The sequence below is a fragment of the Fusarium sambucinum genome, chromosome I (genome assembly GCF_050947815.1).
Source record: "Fusarium sambucinum isolate potato_lamoka chromosome I, whole genome shotgun sequence".
In the NCBI taxonomy this organism is placed as follows: Eukaryota; Fungi; Ascomycota; class Sordariomycetes; order Hypocreales; family Nectriaceae; genus Fusarium; species Fusarium sambucinum.
The window spans coordinates 356,163-368,771 of record NC_139294.1 but is presented as its reverse complement, the minus strand read 5'-3'; the positions used below and the strand labels follow the sequence as shown (position 1 = coordinate 368,771).

General features: G+C 41.7%; 3 protein-coding genes across 3 annotated transcripts; 2 read left to right on the top strand and 1 right to left on the bottom strand.

Annotated features, from left to right (window-relative positions):
• Positions 1 to 2,736: 2,736 nt before the first annotated feature.
• On the top strand, positions 2,737 to 3,831 carry FSST1_002827 (fatty acid desaturase-domain-containing protein; the record flags this gene model as incomplete). Its single annotated transcript, XM_083228852.1, has 2 exons — positions 2,737 to 3,133; positions 3,188 to 3,831. 2 exons carry the CDS (start codon positions 2,737 to 2,739, stop codon positions 3,829 to 3,831), a joined length of 1,041 nt encoding a protein of 346 aa, XP_083086257.1.
• A 2,029-nt stretch (positions 3,832 to 5,860) lies between these two features.
• On the top strand, positions 5,861 to 10,825 carry FSST1_002826 (uncharacterized protein; the record flags this gene model as incomplete). Its single annotated transcript, XM_083228851.1, has 16 exons — positions 5,861 to 6,169; positions 6,223 to 6,671; positions 6,721 to 7,172; positions 7,222 to 7,291; positions 7,338 to 7,392; positions 7,451 to 7,557; positions 7,607 to 7,719; positions 7,771 to 7,786; positions 7,839 to 7,886; positions 7,938 to 8,185; positions 8,234 to 9,012; positions 9,069 to 9,391; positions 9,444 to 9,584; positions 9,638 to 10,271; positions 10,327 to 10,573; positions 10,629 to 10,825. 16 exons carry the CDS (start codon positions 5,861 to 5,863, stop codon positions 10,823 to 10,825), a joined length of 4,188 nt encoding a protein of 1,395 aa, XP_083086256.1.
• Positions 10,826 to 11,027: 202 nt separating this feature from the next.
• On the bottom strand, positions 11,028 to 12,185 carry FSST1_002825 (ankyrin repeat domain-containing protein; the record flags this gene model as incomplete). The annotated part of the gene is made up of 1 exon (XM_083228850.1): positions 11,028 to 12,185. The coding sequence occupies one exon, from the start codon at positions 12,183 to 12,185 to the stop codon at positions 11,028 to 11,030; it is 1,158 nt and encodes a 385-aa protein (XP_083086255.1).
• Between the last annotated feature and the right edge of the window lie 424 nt (positions 12,186 to 12,609).

Below are 12,609 nucleotides of genomic sequence, written 5' to 3'. Positions count from 1 at the left end.
TTATTTATTTATATCTTTAAGACTTTTAATTATTTTATAAAGAAATAAAATAGCTTAAATAGTAAATATCTAATAATTTAATAATATTATAAGGCTATAAGGCTATATTTTTAAATAAGCTTTTAATAAAACTCTATATTAAAATAAAGCTATATAAAATAATAAAATAATAATAAATACTTTTTTCTTCTTTATATAATAAAACTATTAATAAAGAAAAGTAAAAATAATAATAAAAAAGTAAATTATTTTACTTTTAATTATTTATTTAATATATTAAATTAATTTAAATTATAATTATAATATTAATATTATATTATTATACTATTTAACCTTATAACTATAGCCTTATAGCTAGGTAATATATAAGGTAGTTTTACTATATATATAGTAAAATTATTAAAGTATTATATATTAGCCTAGCCTTATTTTAAGACTTATATAACTTTATAATAATAAAGCTAAGATATATCTTTATAGGCTAAAGATTTTTAATTAAAGATAATATAATACTAGCTATATTTAACTATAAAGTCTTATAATTCTTTAATATTCTTATCTTTTAAAGGGATTTATAATATATTTAATAGAAAAGGCAATAGCTTTATATATTATATTATAAGATTAAAAAAGGGAATACTTTTATAATAAAAAAGACTATATTTTATAATATAATAAGTTAATATAAGCTATAGTTAATAAAACTAGAGGTATTTATTTAAACTATTAAAGATAAGTATAAGTATTTTAAGTAATAAAAAACTCTATTTAAGTTAAAGTTTATAGAGAAAGAAATTTATATATATAGTTAAGAGTTTAATATAAAGTTAAAATACTAAAGTAAAACCTAATTAATACTATAATTAATTAAACTAAGTTATATAATTAGACCTCTTATTATATTATATAATTATTTTAATCTTTATATAATTATACTATTAATAATTTTAATAAAGATAAAATTCTATATTAAGGAATTATTTATATTTACTTATAGTTAATATATTACTTAAATTATAAATATAATACTTTAATTTTCTTTAAAGAGCTTAATATAATTATAAATTATACTTTAAAGATTTTCCCTTTTAATAGGCTATAATATAAAGATATAATTATAAGTTAATAGTTAACTAGATATTATTAAGGATTTTAATATATTAAAGTTATTATTATATCTCTATAAAGTCTTTAATTTCTTTTATAAAAAGGGAAATAAAGAATTTAATAATATTATAATTAAAGCGCTTTTTTTTATATTACTTTTTATAGAAATAATTAATACCTTTACTATTAATAAAGGTAAAAGTAATATATTATTATTATTATCTTTAATTATTATAATTACTACTAAGTAATTTATTATTTTTAGCTTTTTTTCTTTAAAGTTATTATTAATTATATCCCTCTTTATAATATTCTATATTCCTTTACCCTTAAGTAATAGCTTCTTTAAGGCCTATAAATTAAATAATAACTCTTTATCTAGAGATTTTTACTTTTTATACTATATAAAGGTATTATTATTATTAGCTTTAATAATAAACCTTTTAATAAAAAGATTATTTAAGAAAATCTTATAATATATATTTACTATAATAATATTAATAATAATAAAGCTATACTTAAATACTTACTATATAACCTTTAAATATATAACCTTTAATATCTCCTCTTATTCCTAGCTAATATATATCTTATTATAAATTTTATTAACTATAATCTTAATTTACTTTTTTACTTCCCTTTATATATAATAATTATCCTTAATATAATTATATTAAAATTTAATTTAATAAAGATCTTACTTTATAAATAGCTATTATTCTTTAAAATCTAAGAGAAATAACTTAAATATAGGCTTTAATATTACTTTTCTCCTTAAAATTAATAACTAATTCTAAGAGGTATTAAAAAGCCTCTTTATAAAGTAGCTTTATTATTTATAATTCTATTTAATATATAATAACTTTATAAAAAAAGGCTATAATAAGCTAGGGGTTTATAATAATATTTAAGGCTATATAGATAGTAATAGCAGTATTATTTAATTAAATAAAGGCATTTTTAATATAATTTAAGGCATTTTAATTTATAATATTATAATTTTATAAGGAAATAATAAGCTAATAAAAAGTTTTTAATTCTAGGATTATAGCTATTATTATAGCAATTTATAAGCCTTATAAACCTTATTAACCTTAACTTTAAAGGTAATAAAAGGCCTCTATAAGATAAGAATAGCCTCCTTTTAATATATTATATAAGACCTATATATATAAATATATCCTTTAAATTGTTAGAATTCCTAGCCCAGGCTTGCCGATTAGGCCCTTAAGAGCAAGTTAATTAACGATTAAAAAGTCAACGGCGCATGCACAACATGCCTGGGTCAGTCCGAGAAGGGTCTGATAGTCCGAGCCATCGGCTCGGAAGAGACTGAACAAGATTGAATTAGACCCTTGAAGCTGAGGGGGAATAGTCTACAGGGTAGTGGTAACAAGTCTAGTAGGCTGTGCAAAAACAAGTCAGCCCAGTCTCGAATACGCGTATCGCTAAATAATTGGTCCATGCCCCGTAATAGAAGCGAATCCCACGTAATCATTGGCGAGAAGGATTTTCCGAATCTTATCAGCCCCTATCCTTCATATACTACTAGTGTACCCTTGTTTGTTGCCTCCCCGTCCACATAACTTCAAGACATTCCTTCACAACACCGTGGCCCCCAAAACGACAATGACTGCTACACAACCGGTGCAGATAATGGCGCAAACCGCATCGCCCATGCATTCAAAGCTCGACAAGAAACCGCTGCTGAGACATAATGAGGATGTTCGCTGTCTTGTCAGCACTGCGCTTTTCTTCACCGTCTTCTTGATTACTTGGCGCAATTTCACCTCCCCCACAGACGGCGGCTGCGTTTCATTTTTGCTATGGCTTGCCTTGTTTCAGCTCTCCTTCATGGGCTCTGTCACGACACATAACGCCATTCATTTGCCCGTTTTCTGGTCCAAGAACTGGAACAAGTTTTACCAGGTTTGCCTGTCTCTGCAGTATGGCGGCGCCGTCTCCGTCTTTATTCCCGGACACAACTTGTCTCACCACAAGTATCCTCAACAAGCAAGAGACGTCAGTGAGTGCTTTATTCAACCTTTACTCTCTATCTCAATATGCTGACCATCAACAGTGCGCACGACCAAGGTCCGATACAGCTGGAATCTCTTGAATGCCCTACTATTTTTCTGGCATGTTGTCCTCTCAGGAAACAAGGATGACAAGTTGTACTTTGAAGCCCAGGCCCGTCTCAACCGACCCATCGTCAGACAGCGTCAGCTTGAAGAGATTGCTGTCTGGGGTACTACCGCAGTTCTCCTCTTGATCGACTGGCGACGATGGATCTGGTTTGCGCTACTACCTCAGTTCTACGCAAAGTACTGCATTCTCTCTCTCAACTTCCTTCAGCACGACGGATGCGACATGACGTCCAAGTACAACTTTGCGCGCAACTTCACCGGCAAAACGATCAACTACTTGGCCTTCAACAATGGATATCATACTGTGCATCACCTCTACCCCGGACTGCACTGGTCAGTCCTACCTGAGAAGCATCGAGAGCTCATCGCGCCAAATGTTGCCCCTAGCCTGGAGGATCCCAACATTCTGCTGTACATGTGGCGCAACTTCATTTACCCAGGCCTCCGTGTTGACTACAAGGGCAAGCCCCTAATAATTACCAAGGAGGAGAATGAGATGCCTGATGAGCCATGGTTCTACACTGAATCAGAAACATTTTCCAACACGAAGGAATACCTGGCAGACGGTATGCGATGAGCTTAGGGTGAGGGTGAGTCAATATGAGGCTGGAGGGTTAAGGGATGTAGCCATGACCTTCAGTATGGATTAAAAAGTAACATTATATGGGGGCGGATCTTATTTAGCATTGATAGCATTGGCATCTCAAAAAGTTAATTAATGACGCAAAGATAATGAGAAGAGTTGTTAATGTCAACAACGTCACGTGCAAAGTCACATGGCGGGCGGAAGAGATTTTATATGGGACTTTCAACAACTCCGTTTTTTCCAGCAATTCAAAACAAATCAATAAGAGCCACAAGATCAAATCCCGATATCTCTCAAACTGAACATCGTTCTCACACAACGATGGTGAATCTTACCTGCTATTCGACTTTTGGCAAATAATTAACAAATAACAGGAAGTGCAACCTTTCAATCAAGAAGCTTTTGACAAGGCTCGTGAGGAGAAAAGTGAAGATGCAATTGAGGGCGCTGGTCAAACAATTCACTGGAATAGGTGCGATCGTGCATTCTCACGGAAAGTCGGTGGCGGGGCATGGTTCGGTATGAACAGGGAGGGAGGTTGGGTGACAGTGCCAGCAGGTTATTCTGTGTATTTCGTCAGAGGTGCGAAAGGTGAGGTCAGGATAGAGTAGTTTGTTATTCATGTTACAGAATACTCACTATGAAGATCATGGATGTATGTTAGTATGACTGGTGAAGCTACGTTGAGCTAGGTCTGCGAATTTGACTCTGATAAGACATTGGTTAGTCATTGAGCCTTAGATGCTTGAGGCATTATCTGATAAAAGAAAGAATGATGGATATTCTTAATATCACTTTAAAATCCATCGTTATCACGAGGCATGTAAGGCAAGCACTCAATGTCACGAAACGATGTAGGTAGAAGATGTCTCTTTCTGATATCGGAAATCTCTATCTACCCTGGATATATCCGCTTATTCCCACTTGAAACGTCTATTTATTCCCGAAGGCCTTCGGCTAAAAGAGTTTAAATAGAACATATACAGTCGGCCGCCGTTATTGTCTTGGCATATCTAAATCCGATGGAACCTTATGCTGATCTTTTCCAATCCATTGTAGATGAAACTCGAGCCAGATAGACTTAGATCTAGAACTACAACCAGCATATCGCAATCTCATCCATCGCGCCTTGGCTACCTTGGCTTGCTTGGCGGAAAAACCTTTTTAACCACTCAACTAATAATACAATTCTAGCATGTCACCTGTTGTAAGAGTTTTTAACATGCCATATCTCTTGGCATGACCTCCTACTTTAACCATGTGATATGATTGATCTGTATCAGGCAGGTGACGTTGCGGAGGATCGACACACATGTTTAAGCCTCCAATCACAAGTATAGCAAAACTCTTTTCAGGAAGTGGCGCAGAGCTTCGGAGGATTTCCACTGCCAGGCATATTCCCTCCCCTTTTTTTGTTGGAATGTTAAAGCGTTATCTAATATTAGCGTGGTTTTCGAATAGGAATGAATTGTTAAGACGTATATTGGCCTTGGCGACTGAATAAAGAACTCGCCATATCATCATCATCAGAATGTAAAAAGAGAACACCGTTAGCAGCTAGACGAGATGGTAAGAGATAGAATCAACGAAGCACAAAGAAATGATAATATGTGGTGCGCATGAGCTTCAGTATTATTGCCAAGTCTGGTGATAAAGGATACAGTTTTCCGGCATTGTACTGGAAGTTCTTCCACCGGTTCGGGTAGCGCGGATGCGCGCTTATGCCAAGGTCCAATATACAGGGGACTCGAGTCGAGATACAACCTATATGCATGGTAACAATGGCAAATGCCAGCCTTATGTGACTTAATTAAACTGCGCCGGGGTTACATCAGGATGCGAATCCTGCGATGAAATGCCTAACCATGAGACGATAAAGCTCCGTCTTGGGGGCCACGAAGGGTAGTTTAAGAAGCAGGCACCCGGTGTCCTTTACTAAATTCCGATGAAAGATCACCTACGCCTACCACTCTTTCTAGGCAATCACATTCATTATCCTTTCGTTTGAACTTTTCCAGTCATGATCGTCCCAAAGGTCCTGGCTGGGCTTTTGCTCACAGCGGCTCTGCCCGCGACGGCACTTCCATGGCCACATTCAACTCAAGAAATGGAGGAGTTGCTTGACTACAACTCTACCATATCTGCTCGGGCTGACGCCGGGGACTTCTACCTACGAATAATGCCCCTGGGTGCATCGATCGTAAAAGGAGAATACTCCAAGGACGAAGCCAAGAACGGATTCAGGAAGTTTGTACGTGATAAACTTCGCGAGCAGAAATGGAAGGTCAACATGGTTGGCAGTCTAAACTCTGGTACCATGGCAGATAACGTAAGTTTTGGATTATATTTCTTGTCCATGTTCAGAACTGACCTCGATTGTAGGACCACGAAGCTATCTCGGGAGAAACCGTGGACCAAGTTGCCAAACGAGGTCGAGACTCTGCTAGAAAATGGCTGCCTAATGTGGTTCTGGTCAATGCAGGAACTAACGATGCTAATGATAACCAAGCCGATGTCAATGCTGGTCGCACCGGTCTCAAGATGAAAGAGCTCATTGAAGGCATCTTCGCCGAGGTCCCACAGGCTGTTGTGGTTCTGTCTACTCTTATCCCCAAGGTCGGTAACGCGGATTTTGTGGAGAAGATTAACGATCAGTATCGCACTGTTTACCGCCAATTTGTCCCTCTTGATGGAAACGGCAAGGAAGAAGCAAATCCCCAGTTCAAGGTCGTATTGGCTGAAATGCAGCCATTTCTGAAATTGGAAGACATTCATGACAGAACTCATCCAACTATCCTAGGCGAGAGAAAGATGGCAGCTGCTTGGGTTTGGTAAGTCATCTCTATATCGAATATCAGGGTACAAACTCACATAGAATAGGGCAATTGGCGTTGCTCACGATCGAGGCTGGATTCAACCTCCCAAACAAAGCAGCGCCTTCGCCGATGGCGATGGTACAACGACATGTCGCAAGGCATTCGGTAGCGGAGCTTCTGATATCAGAAGTGGTCGTCAGATTCTCTTTGCAGCAGATTCCCTGATTCGCGATGACGGTGGCTACCGACACAGTTCTCAGCTTCGGGATGACCGCAAGGGTTCTTTCACCAACACCATCGGAGGTGGGCCAGACAAAGACATGACCAAGACATCTGACATCTGGTTTGCCCAACTTGTCAATCTCAACGGCTCACCCAAGGGTGATGAGCGTGACGAGATTATCCTGGCGCCTTCGGACAAGTCTGATCGCAGATTCACCATGTATCTCAACAACGGAAACGGAGAGTTCAACAATGGCTTCTCTATCGATCCCAAGATGAGCTGTTCCAATGCTCGTGAGTCCTGCAAAGCCACCCTTCTTAATATGCGCTGACAGACTTTCAGATATCAGATGGGGCGATGTGAATGCTGATGGTTTGGATGACTTTATCTGTGTCCAGGCAAATGGAGAGCTGTAAGTACATCATGGTCTACATGCGCCACTAGCTGACAGCTTCTAGTTATGTCTCAATTAACAAGGGCGGAAGCCCACCGACGTTCCAGAATGTCGGTCTGGTAAGTTGCTCTGCATATCAAATAGCTTGAGAATCTGTGGGCTGACATCTATTTGTAGTACAAGCAGCAGGAGATGGGACTCGGCCGAGACAGAGTACGCCTTGGAGACATGGACGGTGATGGTCGTCTAGATTACTGTGTCATCTCGAACGCCGGCAACATTCAGTGAGTTCCTGATTCTGACGCTGACATGACGAGATCTAACTGTGGCCAGTTGCTGGCGAAACGGTGGAGTTGGAGACAAGGCCGCATACTGGCAAGACATGGGTGAAGGATCACACATCTTCACGGCCAAGAACAAGGGTGACATGCGTGGTGTTCAACTTGGTGAGTACAACCTCTTCCTTTATTTCCGACAACTGCTAACAGACCACACAGTGGATGTCAATGGAGAGTACGTTCACAATATCTCATGAATCTTTTGGGCTCAATACTGACTTATGAAGCGGCCGATACGACTGGACATGGATGAGTATGTCTGGTGAAGTAGACACGTAAGTAACACTTCAGCACTACAACAAGTAAATGCTAACATTGCTCAACAGTTACATCAACCAACGTGGCGACGGCAAGGGTATGAAGCCATACTGGAGAGCCGCCGGCATCACACATGCAGGACGACCCTACAGCATCGGCGAGGACCGAGAGTTCATCAAGTGGGGTCGCATCTTCAGTGGACGTCCTTCTTACGTCAATTGGCAGCGTGAGGGTAACCTGTGCAATGGAGGCGTAACATGCCGAGTTACCTACCAGGTTTGGGAGAACAAGGGAGAGGGAGGAACTTCACAGAAAGGTATGACAGATCCATGAAGCAGAAACAACTTTACTAATATCTCAATAGGCGATGGCATCTTCTGGGGTGACACTACTGGCTCTGGTGTAGACGACTACGTCTGGATCTCCATGCATGGTGAAGTCAATGTTTTCGTCAACAAAAACACCAGAGCGACACATGACTTCTACGAAACCAATGCTTGGGGAACACCTAGCATGCTCAAGACAAACCTTCCACGTCGAGCATTACACATCGCTGATTGGAATGGCGATGGGAAGGACGACATCATTGGTGTCACCAACCTCAAGACTGGGTCCCTCAAAGTTTGGTTCAGCCGATGGTCCAACGGGAAGCACAACTGGGAGGCACAATCTATTCCCGATCCTGGAAGAGAGTGGTGCACTCAAGGCGTTGGACGACTACCTTTCGACAATGCCCATCATTTTGCCGACTTGACGGGTTCTGGACGAACAGATTACATCTGCATGGCACCCTCCGGCCAGGCTTGGGCTTGGCTTAGAGGCAAGGATGGCATTGCCAGACCTTCAGGACAGATCAAGTACCATGAGGAGTTGGACAGAGCCAACTTCCAATTCGCTGATATCAATGGTGATGGAAGTGCAGACTTGATCCACAAGGACAAGTTCACCGGTGACACTCGTGTCTGGTATTTCAACAAGGTTGTATCTGAGGCAGAGCGACCTGGCAACTCTGGCAGCATCATCAAGTGGGATCGGCCCGAGAAGCTGTTCCGTGGATCAGTACGAGGACCAGACACTCATTACCCCCGATTGAACAACCAGGGTCGCGCCGATATGGTCTACGCAAAGGCCACCAATGCACACGTAAGTCATTGACACTGCCCCATCATTATATCGCCAATGTCTAACATGCTCTGCAGGCCCACATCTCTTTCAACACATGCCCTGGTGGAGGAGATGACGACAAGACCGACACTGACTTACCCACCTTCACTCCTCCTGACCTCAACCCAGACCCAGAGGAAGACTGGTTTTGTAACAAGGGCAATGGAGCTAAGTGGACAGACAGTCTTTGGCGCCAGCACGGCGTTGGAACCTGGCTGCGACAGAGGACCGATCTATACAGCTCAGCGGAGAATCGTTGGCCCAATGATGAGAACGCCAAGGGTGTCCCACGTATCATTGCCGAGTACGATGTTTACCATCGCGACCAAACTTTCAATTGGCACACAACCTGTCTCAAGTAAGTAACAAGCTGAATCCGAGGGAATTTCATGCACTAACCATACTGATAGCATTGACGATACATGTGATTTGAAGAATGCTCCCGAGTCAGCTGACGACTGCTCAAAGCATCAAGAACGAGGTTTTGCCCTCTGGGCCATGAGTAACTTTGCCCAGTTTCAGCAGAAGTGGTACACGGCTGTCGAGAAAGGGTGAGTAACAGCGCGAATGCGTTTAATTCAAAATCACTGACAAAAATATCCAGTGTCGAGAGTGCCAGGGGATCTGCCGCTACTATAGCAAGCACGTTTTTGCCCGTCTCGGCTGAGGATGCGATGGCTAACCCTGCCGCTTGGCTCACCATTGTGGCAGGCATCTTCACAACCATCGGTAGTATAACGCCAGGCATCATCAACAACGGAGCCAATCTTGCAGGAGGTGCTTTCACCATCGCCGCCGGTGCTACATCGTTCGCAGCAGACTTTCCCGAACCCAGTCTCGAATTCCAGACCTTTGCCGATTTGAGCAATACATTGGAGAAGCTGCTCACCTTTTCGAGGGAAGCCATGGGTGCACAGTATGACCGATACTTTGTCGAAACGCCACCAAACAACGACCGAGATCGTGGTTCTGAGCTTTCTCGCGCGCTCGAGTCTGGAATCTGGGCCAATCAGGATATTGCGCAAGCTGGCACTGATGCTATTTGGAAGACGGAGAAAATCAAACAGATGATACAGGCTGCTATGATCAGCGAGGTTTGGAACGGCGGAGAAGTTGCCATCTTCAAATGGGGCAAGGATCACGCACTGGCTAAGTGGGGATTCAATCCTTGCTTCGGAGGTGACAAGTATGGCATGGACAAGCACATCGCATGTGTCAACGGCCAGAACTACCTCATTGTGAGTCTAATAACGACGATGGATATAAACAGTTCACTAATCATTGTTTAAACAGGCCAAGCAGATCACCAAGGACGAACAGATTGATGCCGAAACGTGGCCTGAGATCGGATCCGACGAGAAGTCGCTTGGGAACTACGGCCTCAACCACGTCACTGTCATCGATGCAGCCGAGAGGACACAAGACCGGGCCCAAAGATTTATTCCTCGTGGTCTCGACAATCTTGGAGAACTCTTCACGGCTGGCGCCAAGCAACCTGAAAAGGATGTCCAAGCTTACATGACCTACTTCAACGTCCCTGGTAAGAACATCCTCTCCCATACCTTATCAAGTCATCATTCTAACCATTTGTATAGTATGCGATCTCAACAAGCTCAACAGCTTTGATCTGTACAAGGACCATTTGACTGAGTCTCCTGCAGCCGACGTGTGTTCAGAGGCAGACTCCTACTTTGGTAAATGGATGAAGTTCTGCGTTGCACACATGCTGGCGAAGAACTGCAGAAAGCTCAATTTGCCCGGAGGCAACTGGCCTTATCAGAACGATATCTAGACTATGGCGTGAAGAGGATGACAGAGGAGTCCGTGGAAGGGTGGTGGTTGTGTTAGGTTTAGGAGGAAACTGTTTTCTTACTACGACTAAAAAACAATAACACAAGTTGTCATGCCACCGGCATACAATATACAAAGATGGGAGCTAGCTATGTAAGAAAATATGGGAGAGGAAGTAAATCTTCACAATGGTCATTGAAAAACTAGAATTTAATCTCTCGTACTGGGGCCGGGAATGATATTTGTTGTATTATTCCAATGATCTGTTCATTAGTCACCGGCGTACTTCCATCATCGCGGGACCCCAAAATGAAACCCAACTTTGTTCCATCCTCCAGTGTAATAGTGACTTCTCGTGGCTCAGATCGTGGTTTTGCTCCAAGTTCATTCAAGTAGCCATAAACGTCCAGCTTATTGCATTTCTTAGCGATAGTGGCAGGGGTCTGGTATAAGTCGTCTTCGCTATCGATCTCCGCTCCCGCTTCGATCAAGATCTTTGCTACTTCCAATTTACCGAACCTCGCGGCAATATGGAGTGATGTTTCACCGTCGACACCTTTTTTATTTACTTCATAACATTCCGAGCTATCTCCCTGGCGGAAATGAGCGAGTAGTAAACGAACGATAGATGGTGATCCCTGATGTGTTGCTAACTGTAGTGCTGGGTGCCCTGAGGTGCTGGTGCACTGTGCATTTGCCCCATTCTGGAGAAGCCAGTGCAAAATATGCTCGTGTTCTGATACAACCGCAGCGAGAAGCGGAGTAAATGGCAATGGGCCACGTTCATCTAGACTAGCGCCATGCTCATGCAGTGATTTGACAATATCCAGATTGCCATTAATGACGCTGTACAGAAGGCCAGGCACTCCGTCAATATCCTTTCCATTGGCATGTGCACCATGCTTCAGAAGAATTCGGATTATATCGACGTTTCCTCCTTCTATAGCGTATCGCAAAGGTGGGTTTTCTTGGTGTGACGGGAGGTTTGCATCGGCGCCGCTCTCGAGCAACAGCTGTGTCGAAGTGAGGTTTCCCAAGCTCACAGCCTTAATCAAGGCAGTCTCTCCGTCCTCGTCCATATGATCAGTACCGGCTCCATGACGTAGTAGTATTTTCATTGCTTCAATCTGGCCGATGACAGTAGCTCGGGTTAACGACGTACCGCCTTGTGGGAAGCAGAGGTTCACATCAGCGCCGTTTGCCAGAAGGAACTCCACGACCTCGGTATTGTTTCCTAGGGCTGCAGCACAAAGAGGTGTTCCATAGCACGTTTCAAATAGGTCGACGGCCACGCCCTCACGAATGAGTCGGGTAGTAAATTCAACGTTCCCATGGAAGGTAGCCAGGTGTAAAGCTGTCATTCTTCAGAATAATTGACAATGTATCTAACCAGGTCGATGCTCGCTTACACTACTGAGTGATATGTAGAAGTGGAGTCTACTGTGCAACGGGAGTTGTAACATATACTTAATTTGAACAGCTGTTGGAGATGGTGCCTATTAAACGGGGCTTAGACTTACTAAGGCGTATAGTTCTCTTGATGCAATAATCAAAAAGTTACATAAGTACCTAGACCATGCCTGAGTTAATATGATAGGTGGCACCATATGATGGTATTCATGTAACGAGTGATGTAGGCATTGACGCGGCAACTTATCATTTGTATGTTCTCTCCTCGTATCTGCAAAGTTCATGCATGCAGCACACCATCAAATCATAGAAAAGGTCAGCTGCCTACGCCACTAATCTGACAATGATGTCGCGTGCAAGCCTCCAAATGCCTCA